Raw genomic sequence first — 12370 nt, 5'->3', positions numbered from 1 at the left:
ACACACACACACACACACACACACACACAGGTCTCCCAGTGTGGAGAAAGGTAACAGAGTTGGCCTCAGGGACTCCTCTCCTTAGGGAGCTTGGGCTCCTTAGGGAGTCACAGCAACACCACTGTCCCCATGGCAATATGCAAATCCCTATATGATATTTCCCACCATGCAGTGCTCCAAGGCCCCTAAAGACTTGTTCTGTTTCTACTTCACTCCTTTCTGGAAAGCTAGATTTTTATTCCAACTTTCATACATTTGACAAAACTGATGAAAGCGGCATTTTCTGAATCTAAATCTTCATGCTCATACATATGTACCTATTCCGCATTTTGCCATCGCTAGCTAGACACCTGGACTCACTAGACCAGGAAGAGGTTTGATATGAAAATCACTGAAGCTCCAATAATATCCAATGTTTGCTGAACGAATGCAAGCTAAAGCTGGCGGGTGATAAATTTCAATATGTGCAGCTTTGGGCATACAGTAAGTGCCTCCAGCAACTGAGCAGCAATGAGAAGTGTGATGCTTTGGAAAAGCAACAAGCACGTCCTATTTTTGTCACTGAAAAATATGGACACCTTCACCGCAAGAAGGAACTGTTAAAATAATTGTTATCTAGAAACGTAGCAATACATAAATACACATAAATACATCACATAAATTTTCCATTGACTTACATTAGAAGAAAAATACAGAGCCCCCAAAGGGACAAAGGGGAGAAAAAGCAGATTGATGAAAAAAAAAAAGTTAAATACTTTTCCGTTTGCCTGAGAAACTTACATTTTCTCACAAAACTTTTATGTTTTCCTGTAAAACTTTTGTTTGAAAAAAAAAAAAAAATCTTGTAACATACCACATCTGATATACGGCACACATATGCCATAACTACCTATGTATGTATTCTCATATGCACACACTACTGCACTGTGTTCTTTAGTTGGCAGTAACACCAGACAGTGAAAGTGACTGAGGACCAGCCAGTTCACATCTTTTCATTTATTCTTTCAGGTGGTGAAAGCACAGCTCGCCAAGTCTTAATGCTCATACACAATCCACAAGCCAGCCATACATTTAGGTCACCAAGTTGAAAGCAAAACAACATTTAATTGCCTAAGTTGAAATAAGATAGGGTAAAATCTTATTGACCCCCCAAATTCACTAGCAGTTTTGAAAACGGCACAGATGAGACTTGAACCAGCAACCTCTTGATTCAGAGGTGGCTGATTAATGCAGGAGTTTTGTGAGAGAATGCGAAAAATTTTTTTTATTTATGTTCTATCTTTTTTCACCCGTCTATTTTTTTCTCCCTAATGTCCCCTGAGGGGCTCTGTGGAAAAAAAATAGAGACAGATGTAATACAGATGTTATCAGATTTACAGATGATGTCAGCCAAAGAAAGCAATATGAATTGGTCCAATATTATTTTTACTGCTAATAATTGGCTAATTGTGAAAGTTGTGTAACACTTTTTCCCACGAGTGTCAGTTAATACAACTATAAATTTAACAACATAGTAAAAATAACATGGCATATTGTTTAAAAAGCACGTAATTACCATAATACACGTCCATGTGAAAAGCTTAACCTATTTTCGCACAAGTCTTACAAACTGGCATTAGTCTTGATTGTTGACAGGTAGGAAGATATTGGCTATTGGCATCTGCCTCAAAAACCCATATCAGTGCACCACTAAAAAATGGCTCTGCATTCTGTTGCATACTGCACCCAAGAAAGTTGAGGTTGTAATGCGAAGCGTACATTGAGTCAGTTATTTCACAATTGGTATTTCAGTCATTTTTTTCTTCGCACACTGCTGTATGAAAACTAAAAACGCATCCAAGGACAATCTGAAATGAGCCATCGATGGTTTGGTAAATTGCAGTGCAGCCAATTAAGCTGTCCTAAGGAGGAATGGGTGACCTAGGACAGCGGGACACAGTTCAGTTTGTGGCAGAACTGGTTGAAGAGCGTGTCTTTGCTGTTTCTGCGAAAGGCTCTGAAGGCTGTGATGGATCCTCAATCAGCGTACTCGCTGTCAGAAAAGCAGGGATTTGCATCATACCTTGAGCGTTTTAAATGGCTGCACATATAATAATAAAATAAAAAATAAATGAAATGAGTAAATCAGGTCTCATGAAATAAAATGACAGGCAGGTTGAAACAGCGGGTGAGTGTGTGTGTTTCTTGCCACCAGCGTCAACATTAAACGCATCAGATTGAAGCCACCCTCCAGGGTAGCATCACTCAGCCAGGTGTATGTGTGGCTGAGTGTGTGTGTGTGTGTGTGTCTGTGAGCGTGTGTGTGCGTGTGTGAGAGAGTGGTGAAGCCTAAGTCTTTCATCTACTTTCCCATTTCCTCTGGTTTTTGTTTATCTACAGATTTATTTATATATTTCAACTGAAATGGTGTACGGAGCGCACACACACATACACACACACTCACACATACACACACACATTGATCTATCGATGTATTGATGTGTGAGTGGGTGTCAGTTTTTTATTTTCTATCTCCCTCCAATTATTTCATTATTTTCCCTTAGTATAATCTCCTGCAGAGTTTTTACACTTGAGTTAACTTGAGTGTTGTTTTTCTTTGCCAAAAGCAGTCGAATGCTGAAAGTTAGTTAGGAAAAAACAGCTTTGACAGGATATCCTGATTCTCATTCGGGAAAGGTAAGACCTTTACTTGTTTCAGACTCAGGCACTACCTCACTATCCCTCTATGCTCGAACATTTTTGATTCAAACTCCAAACTTTTCTCTGGATTAGGTTTTTTTTTCGGCTTCGGAGAGTGCGGACTCATTACTGTTACATTAGTGTTTTCCCTCTGGTTCCGCTTGTTGTTCTGCTGTCCAGCTCGCTCGCTGTTTCCCTGTCAATCTCCTGACGCTTCCCCTCCCCTGCTTTGCTTGGCCAGTAGTAGCTTTGCATGTCACTTTCTCTCTCTCTCTTTTTGTCTCTCTTTCTTACACACACACACACACACTTTGCCTTTCCCCTCCCCTCATCTCACATCTCTCCTCTCTCCCGCCTCTTTGTCTCCTTCTCTTTCTGTTTCTCCCTCTTTCTCTCTCCACACCCTGTCAGTCTGCCCTCCCTTCTCTCTCTCTCTCTCTCTCTCTCTTTCACCCCCCTTCCCTCTCTCTCCCTCTCTCTCTCTCTCTGTCTCTCTCCCTTTTCTCTCTCAGGAGGGCAGGAGGATATGTCTCTTTTTCTCCTTATTGACTTTCCCAGGTCAGGCTCCTCTTCTCTTATTAGGCCAGGCTACCTGATCAATACATGGAGCTGGTGGGCTGAAGTGTGGACATGCAGACAGGCTCACACACTGGGCCTTGCCCCAGTCAAGCGCCACATTCAAACACACACACGCACACATACACACACATACACATGCAGGAGACATACACAGCAGCCATGCACATGCTCTCATAGGCATGGTTTTACGTTCCAACAGCATACAAGTTGAAGTAATTACAACATCACAAAGATAAAATTGATTGTTGCAGCAACCTTAACATTCGTACAATTTTTTACATTTTCAACCATGAATACACTTACAGTATGAGTCAGTCAATATTTACAAATCTACTTTGAAAAGAATCTTAAAAAAAAAAAAAAAAAAAAAACGAGATCCATAGTTTGCTGCTGCTCTGTAAAACGCTGCTCCTCTGCTCTCTCCTCTTCTCTGCTCTCCTCTCCCCTGCTGTTTTCTCAGCTGGTGAGTTGTGACATCTGCAGCGGTGCGACATGGATAAGCAGCTGCCAGAGATGGCGGGAGGGGGAGAGAGAGACAGAGGGGGGTGGGGGGCAAAGAAGACGAAGCAGGAGAGAACGGAGGAGGGAGGAGAGGACAGTAATGGGTAGGAGAGGGAAGAGTGGGACTGACAACCAGCAGCAGTTGGGTGTATGGCACAGTGTGACAGGGCTATGTGTGTGCGTGTGTGTGTGTGTGTGTGTGTGTGAGAGAGAGAGCGAGTGTATGTGCGCGCTTACATGTGTTGAATGCATACATGTCTAAGCATGTATGCGTGCATGTGTCTGTGTGTGTGTATATCTCCTTGTCTGTCAGTGTGTGTGTGTATACATCTGTGTGTGTGTGTGTGTGTGTGTTTGCGTGCGTGTGTGTATGTGTGGCAGCGTGCCAGGCGGTGCCATCTGGCCGCTTGACAGGGCTCGCTCATTAACAGGGAGGTTAATTGCTGTGGCAGCACCCAGCCTGTGTCAAACATCACCCCGGGGACACGCAGACAAGAGACAATGTACATGTGTATATGTCTTTGTGTGTGTGTGTGTGTGTGTGTGTGTGTGCAAATATACCCCTGCGCCACCCCATTACTTTCATCTTATAAATGGTTAACAACAACCTGCTGTATATTAGCCCTGGCATGTGAGGACCGTAACGTAGGGACCTGTGTGTGTGTGTGTGTGTGTGTGTGTGTGTGTGCGCGTGTGCGTGCTTTCATGCCAGGGCACATGCATGTTTATATTATTCTTATGAATTATGCCTTGCTGCTGTAATGATGTAGAAAGAATTGGGTTTACAGAACCAATGCCTATAGCCCCAGGGGCACACACACGCACACACACACACACACACACACACACACACACACACACACACACACGCAAACACATAGAGGTGGGGGGTAGGGGCGGCAATTTGCATGTTATTACTGCATATTCATGACTAATTTTGTTAGCCTTGCCTAATCGGCCTGAGTGACAGCTTGAGAAATCGAGAGCCCGCTTTAATATCACACACACACTCACGGTGACACACACACACTCACTCTCACACTCACACACTCACTCGCCCTGCTCTGTCTGTCCACACAATAATAATCACAGCACTAATGGCTCTAAATAGGAATTCGAGCTCATCTGTCGTTTTCACATCATGTCATTTGTTTAGCACCAGCATTATAGTGTGTGTGCACGTGTATACACACACACACACACACACACACACACACACACACACACATATGTATGTATGTATAATTTGCACAAGCACACACATGCATCTTACATCTTGTCACTAAATTGCTGTCGAAGTTTGACTTGTTGCAGACGGTCACATCATGTTGCGTGTATTCATGTGTCTTTTTCTTTTCTTTTTTTTTTTTTTTTTTTTTGGCCAAAATAAGTGATGTAGTGTAAAATACACCCACAGTATTAAAACCAGTTTCATCCGTTAATAGTGCAGAAGATAGAACCTTGTGTAGTATAAAGTAAGTATAATCCATGACTATTTCATTTTTTAAAACTCTTTGTTGTGCACATCTTAACGTAGCGTGTGCATGTGTGTGTGAGTGTGTTTGCATTCACTTCTGCATTCGAAAAGAATTTTTGGCTGAGACAGAATGGCCTTCCTTATCTCAGCCAGGGAGCTTTTTTGCACGACGTGTGTGCGTGCACAGACACACACACAGACACACGCTCACACACACTGTACAGTCCCACTGCACAGGTGAAAATAGGGATGAAATTGGCTGCAGTTACTTTTCATTCAAAACCTTCTCTCTATTTTCAACTTGTTCCCATTTCAGGCCATTCGTTTCTGAAAAATCCCTCCCAAATTTGGGGTGATTTAAACATTTTTCCACCAAACTGACAGGGAAATAAGTTTTGAAATTGCAGATAATTTAGCCAAGATTTCGGCCACCATCTAAAAAAAAAAAAAAATATGGGTCTTGAGAGGTATAATAGTAATAGTTAGTAGTTAAGATGTAGCAGTAGAAAGTTCTGTCCTTTGAAAAACTTAAATTTGTCAATGCATATTTCATATGTATGCATGTCTTTGGGGAAAGATAGTCTTCATCTGCATGCATGTGGATGTGTGTGTGTGTGCGCATATAGTGATTTATTCATTCATGTTTGAGTGTGCACATGCTTCTTGTTTGTACTGATTCTTCTGTAAGAATATATGGTGAGAAAAAATCATGATGAGGGAACAATGTAATTTAAATAGAATACAAATTACAATGAAATATAGCACAGCAGCACAAATAGTTGCATTCTCTTTTCTGGAGACAGAGGCAGACTACATTTTAATGTCAGGTTTTTAGCGCTCTCCTCTGTGGTTTCTTCTCTGTTTGAGTGAAAGTTGTTTTTTTCCTGAAGTGAAAGATTTAACTCTCAGTGCTCTCTATCCACTCACATGTCACTTTTGTCAAATCTTGCCTTTCCTTCCCTGCTTGGTGCGGATGTGTAGACATGCTTGATCAAATGTGAGTTTAACATTTTTAATCTGCCCAAAGTTTCATCAAAATAGCTCATCTCATGAGGCTGGTAAATATGAAATTGTGTGTGGCGTGTGTACACCCGTGTGTGTATGGTGTGTGTGCGTGAACAGTGCCGTAGCGTGTGATTTTTTTTTTCCCCCCTTCTTCCATCTTGGTTGTGTGACAGCTGTCACTGGTGACTCAGAAAGGTGTCTGGGCAGAGTTAACATATTTTCACCGCTGGGAAACACACACACACACACACACACACACACACACACACACACACACACACACACACTCATGCACACACACTAGACATGACTTGTCATATGTGAAACCTGGCGCATCAGCTCCAGTTGCTGTCACCTAGCACAAATTTCACCAGTATCAGCATCTCTTTGCTGCTTTCGAATGGGACTTTTTTCATGAATCACACATTAAATTTTATACACAGGGCATGCCGTATACATTTTTGATGTTTATTATTTTATTTTATATTTCAAACAGAGGAAATAAACAAAAGCATTTACAATAAAATTAGTTGTGTTCCTGGTGATAACCTGTGTGGACTTGCTCATCTCTTTGAACTTATAAAGTTCATTTAGTTTGTATGTATGCAATATATGGGACATTTCATGTAGAACACAGTATGTACACTTGTCTTGTTCAATAATTGGATTTTTCATATCTTATTAATGCATAATGTATTTAGATAATTTTAATGAGTATTACATCTTCCTCTTTGTTTAGCAGAATGACCTTATTCACCAAGTTCAGTGACTGTATCAACAACACAGACTGTACAAAGGTATATATGAATTTTGGGCCTTTTTAATTTCTCTCTCATACACTCTCTCTCTCTCTCTCTCTCTCTCTCTCTCTCTCTCTCTCTCTTTCTCAGGACTAAGTCAGAAGATCTTAAAGCCCAGTCACACACTAAGGACCTGATCACCTCCATTCTGGAGACGAAGCTCACAGAGAACATACATGGAAAGAAAGAGGTAATCAAAGTGACTTGCCTTGGGCATTACCTCTTTACGATGTGCAGGAGTCAACTCTTCACTAAGGTTGATGGAAAGCTGGCCTTGAACAGAATTCATATTTCTAAATCCTGTGATCTTCGATAGCTGAGCGTCAATATCTGTGAGGATGAGCAACTTTCCGCCAAACCTAGAAACCACAGAACCACAGTACAAAAAAACCCCAACAAAAAACATCCATCTTGCCAAGTTATTTATTGATGCTTGAAATTGTGATTATTTTTCCAAAAACAAGTGGAAAAAAGTCTGCCCATGAGGTAAGATGATTTCTTGTGTTTGCATGTCTTTCATTCGTTTCTAGACTTTTATTGGATCAAATAATATCTAAAACAAACGGTGATCCACCTCAGTTTGAGACATTGTCAGTTGTTTCGGTTTTCAAAGCAGATCAAGCTGCTTTGAAAACAAATGAAATTATCTCACCCCACTGACAGTTTTTCACTTGTATTAAGAAGAACAACATTTTCAGACTTGCGAACTAGACCAAATCACTTGTTAATGATTTGCAAAATAACTTATTCCAGATATTTTTACAGTTCGGTGCTCTAAACTGGTGTGTCATCAAGAGGCAAAATCTTTCCCATCACCTTCTCCTGATGCCTGAAAATTATATGAATAATGTGAAGACTGTGTTTGTCCTGTGAACCCAATTGCACTTAGCCAACCACTCACAGTGACAGACAAGACAGTGAAGTGTTTTGTGAATCAGTAATGAGGAAGCTTATTTTGTTCTGATTTTGCCACCCACCTTTGTAATTAAACAATCACAGATCATTTTGCCATTGAATATCACTGAATGAATTTGCTCTACCTCACTGTAAGAGCGGTGTAGTTTTATTTCTAGTAGATACTACTAGTGCATGAATGAGACTTGGATGTTTTTAGAGAAAAAAAAAAAAAAAAAAAAAAAATCACTGCAAAAATGCTGTAAATTAACCTCACCAAAAATTCAGCCTAAAGCTAAAAAACAAAATATTCAGGGTTCAGTGATTTAATTTGCAGTGATTGTCATCAGTTTCATTTTATTTCAGGAATCGCCTTGAATCACTTAACATTGTCTTGAAGCAATTGGAGTGACCTTCCTTCCTTCAAGATATGTTTCTTAACTTTGTAAATATTGTAACCAACAGAAATAAACTCACACTTTTGGTTTAGTTTTTTTTTCCCTGAAATAAAAAATAAAATGTTAAGACTGGCTACGAGATTAAATGTCTTGTTAAGGTGAATTTTTTGCCACATGTTTGTTATTGGTTGGAAGCCCGCCTCTGAGGTGGAGAGTTTTTTTTTTTTTTACGATATTGCTTTGGCAGCGGTGCTAGAAGTGTTCCATGTGCAGCCAGGTTTAACAGGAAGCCAGGGCGTGTGTGATGAATTACCAGCATATCTCAGAGCCCAGGGTAACAAACATGGCGTCGCCGGCCGGGATTAAAAGGGAGAGTTTTTTACGGCCTTCCCACACCTCCTTACAGGGTGTCACTAAATTATACCCACTGCTGTTTTACTGTCTTCTGTGGCTTACGGTTAACACACACACACACACACACACACACAAGGCTAGCAGTATTGCACACATACACACACACGTACATGCAAGCACACACATGCACACCCATGTGCACGTGCTGACACGCAACACACATACATTTGCTCACACACACACACACACACATTGGTGCTTGTGGTAAACCCAGGCTTGTTGGTTGTTTATGTGTGTGTTGGCTGGTTACTGTTTGTTTATGTTGCTTGCGAGTTGACTCATTTGCACTGCCACTAATTAGTGGTTTGTGTGATTACAGAGCCTCAGAGAAACAAGTAAGTGCAGTTGGTTCTCTGATTCATATTTTCAACAAATGTTGATATATTTTTATTCTGCTTGTGTTTCTGTTTAGCTGGCAAGTCTGCAATACAGATGCATGATAGATCCTCTGACACGCACACACATACACACTGACACACTCACATACTCACTCTTGTGACTACCACTGAATTTCAGCTTCAAAATATGCGATTTCTTAAAGTTAAGCCAGTTTGGTCTGTATTAGTGTACAGATTAGGTTCTTAGTATTCATATCTGTTTTGAAGCATACTTTGAAAATTAGGTTTATTAGTACTTTAGTTTCTAGCTTCAGGAGAAAATTGCTCATGTTCAGAAACATAGTTATTGGATCTAATAACAGTGTGGAGACTCGTGGGGCAGCTTTCATGTTTTTTACTTGAACTCAAAATGTTCATGATCTTTATGGGTTGAGGAAATTGCCAGAATCTAGCACCCATGAAACCCATTCAAAACCAACAATGAAAACATGGCATTTATGTCTTTAATTCCTGAGAATGTGCCAGTAAATGATGTGAGGTTTCCATGCAACTGCAGTATGTGAATTGCTACCATGAGTGCAGTGTTTCCTTATGCACAGTCCCTCCCCATTATCACAGCACCTACCACTAACAGTCCCTAACAGTAGTCCATGCTTTATATACATATGTTCATTTCCCCTGCTTGACCCTGCGTCCTGTCTCCATCAACCTGGCATCACCACACTTAATCTGACAATTTAAAGACAACAGAAAACATGCTCTTTCTGCGTTATCCACCATTTGGGGGAAAAAAAAACATTAGTGAGTATAAAGAGCTATGTACAATAGTGTTTTCATTTATAAAAAAGTGCCATTTGTGCAAATAATCAACTCCCCTTTTGAAACACTGAGTAAAGATAATCAGGCAGTAACTTCTAGTGATGACTCCCTTCCTTTGAGCAAATCCTTCTCTCTTAAACGTGCTCTTTGTGCCCCTCAAACCCTGTATCAGGCTTTGGAGGGCAGTGAGGAGCTGCTGGTGTCCCTGCTGAATGAGCTGTCCTGCCTGCAGCAGATCCAGAACAACAACGTGAAGGAGCTGGCTGAGAGGGACATCAGCATCGGCAAACTGCACACTCACATCCAGCTGCTGCAACAGGAGGGGGCAGACACACACGTTCAGGTCAGAGATTGTGAGTGTGCATGAATAAATGGTCCTATGCCCACACACAGGTAGCCTCACACGCAGATCCATGCAAAAAGAAATGATGCATGCGCTCACTTGCTGTCAGTAAGTCACTCCTACATTTATAGAGCTGCACCTGACTCATATTTTCCAGTCTTGACTGCTCAACTTCAAGAATCTCAAGTTGACTTCTGACGACTGACTGACGTCGTCTTCTATGCTCTCTCTTAAGCAGGGCTCAACCAATATTTTTTTTAAGGCTGTTACCAATTCTGATGTTCCTTTAACTAAAGCTCCTGAAAGCCAATATTTTGTGCCAATATTCAATATCTTTGAAAAGAAAAGTTAGTATGCTGGTATTTGAGTAAACACAGTGAACAAAGAGAATATTGCAAATACAAAATAAAGATGACAGAGTCTATTGGAAGAGCCAGAAAATAACCTCTTTAATATTGAAAGTTAAGACATGGGCACACGGATATTTGATTATTATTATTATTGTTTATTAAGGCAGATTTTGGCCTGAAATAAAGGTAAACTGATAAATTCCTCCAATTCTAATCAAAAGATGACACCTTCTCGTGGTCCTCCTGATATTTCAGATTATTTTTCAGATTAAGTGAATGATACTTCATGTGTTTCTCTGCGCACGGAGATGTGACCACATGGCCGTCTGCCTAACTTTAGGTGTCCAGGCTGAACGAGAGAGTGAAGGAGCTACAAGAGGAGGTGAGGAAAAAAGAGGCAGAACGGAGGGCGGCAGAAGAAGAGTGGAGGCAGAGAGAGGACGAGCAGAGACGGCAAAATGAAAAGGAATGGCAAAACGCAGAGGAGAGGAGGAGGCACGAGCTGCAGAAGAGAGAGGAGGAGTGGAAGAGAGAGTATGATGGAGAGAGGAAGGCCCATGCCCAGGCTATTAAAAAGTGGGCTGAGAGGGCAGCCATTTTGAATTCTGAGGTGAGTACATAAGGGAGTAGATCCTTCATTTATCCAAACCTCAAACGTCTCAGACCTACAAACCAGATGCAGTCAGAAGATTGATTCTCTGAAGTATGCGCCCTCATTTTCATTCTCTTTTGTGCAGTGATATATGCAAGGGGGCCTTCAGTTATATTATACTGTATTTTATTTATACTGTACGCAATATTTTAAAGTAGGTGGTTCCACATTTTAAAGGGCTAGTGATGTTTTAATGTGTTTTGGCAGTCCAAACATTTCACCAGCCTGAACGACCTCCATTTGAATTAGCAAGTTTCTACTGAAGGCCTTAGAACAGATATTTCCTCAGATTGCCTTCTTCAAAAAGAATAAGCAAAATTGACTGGAACAGACATTTAGGAGAATTTAATTTCTGCCAAAGAGATGGAAAATATCAAGGATTTATAAAGCCAGTAAAGAGAACCCACTTGCTGGAGACACTCATGGTAGTCAAATACTAAGTCACAATATCACACACAATAACATGCTCTCAACCACAATTTAAATGATTAATCTTGCAGTCACTACATTTTAAATATGCTCAGTGAGGAAAATAATAGTCTTTTTCTCCTTTTGAATTTTTGAGTCTTTCTGGGTTTGTTTTTTTTTCCTTTTGTTTCTCTTGACCCCACCTCCCTGCGTGTGTTCATATGCAAATTACATCTGTATATCAACACAACATTTCTTCTATCATCTTTCTATTGTATTTCTCTGATGAAGTTCGCCGAATTGATTGGTTTTCATATGTTTACCTACCGCTCTGATACAGAGGAGAACACATACATGCGCACAAACAGAGTTCTGAAAAAACAACACCAAAACACTTCACCTTAATTCAGACCTCAGACACTCTCTCCCTCTCCTCCCCTTCCATCCCGCCATCTCACCACAACTGCTCCAAATTAATCTGCAAAATATTGATTTGAGGAGCGAGGGGGGCAGGCGGGCGGGGGGCTCACGATTGCGGCCGCATATTAATACGAACGGGCCGCTCTTCCTCTCTCCTCTATACTTTAAGATCCTCATATCTTCATAATTGATTAATGTTCCTTTGTGAAGTGGGGATGAATAATACATTAGTGGGCCTGCTGCACCCTCAGGCTGATGAGAAAATGTTTAATTTCAGTAAATGTAGTGCTCTC

At 40.8% G+C, this 12370-nt stretch overlaps 1 protein-coding gene across 1 annotated transcript in view; it reads left to right on the top strand.

The window, feature by feature from the left end:
• The window catches only part of LOC115379242 (centrosome-associated protein CEP250-like), a 115240-nt gene that overhangs the window by 17698 nt on the left and 85172 nt on the right, over positions 1-12370 (top strand). Inside the window, exons 5-7 of the mRNA XM_030079967.1 lie at positions 10077-10247; positions 10938-11006; positions 11106-11207. Of these exons, the coding sequence (XP_029935827.1) occupies positions 10077-10247; positions 10938-11006; positions 11106-11207 (342 nt within the window). The remainder of the gene's footprint in view (positions 1-10076; positions 10248-10937; positions 11007-11105; positions 11208-12370) is intronic.

The sequence above is a fragment of the Myripristis murdjan genome, chromosome 20 (assembly GCF_902150065.1).
Source record: "Myripristis murdjan chromosome 20, fMyrMur1.1, whole genome shotgun sequence".
NCBI classification, from domain to species: domain Eukaryota; kingdom Metazoa; phylum Chordata; class Actinopteri; order Holocentriformes; family Holocentridae; genus Myripristis; species Myripristis murdjan.
The sequence above is the reverse complement of the archived record's forward strand: the minus strand, read 5'-3'. Positions and strand labels throughout refer to the sequence as shown.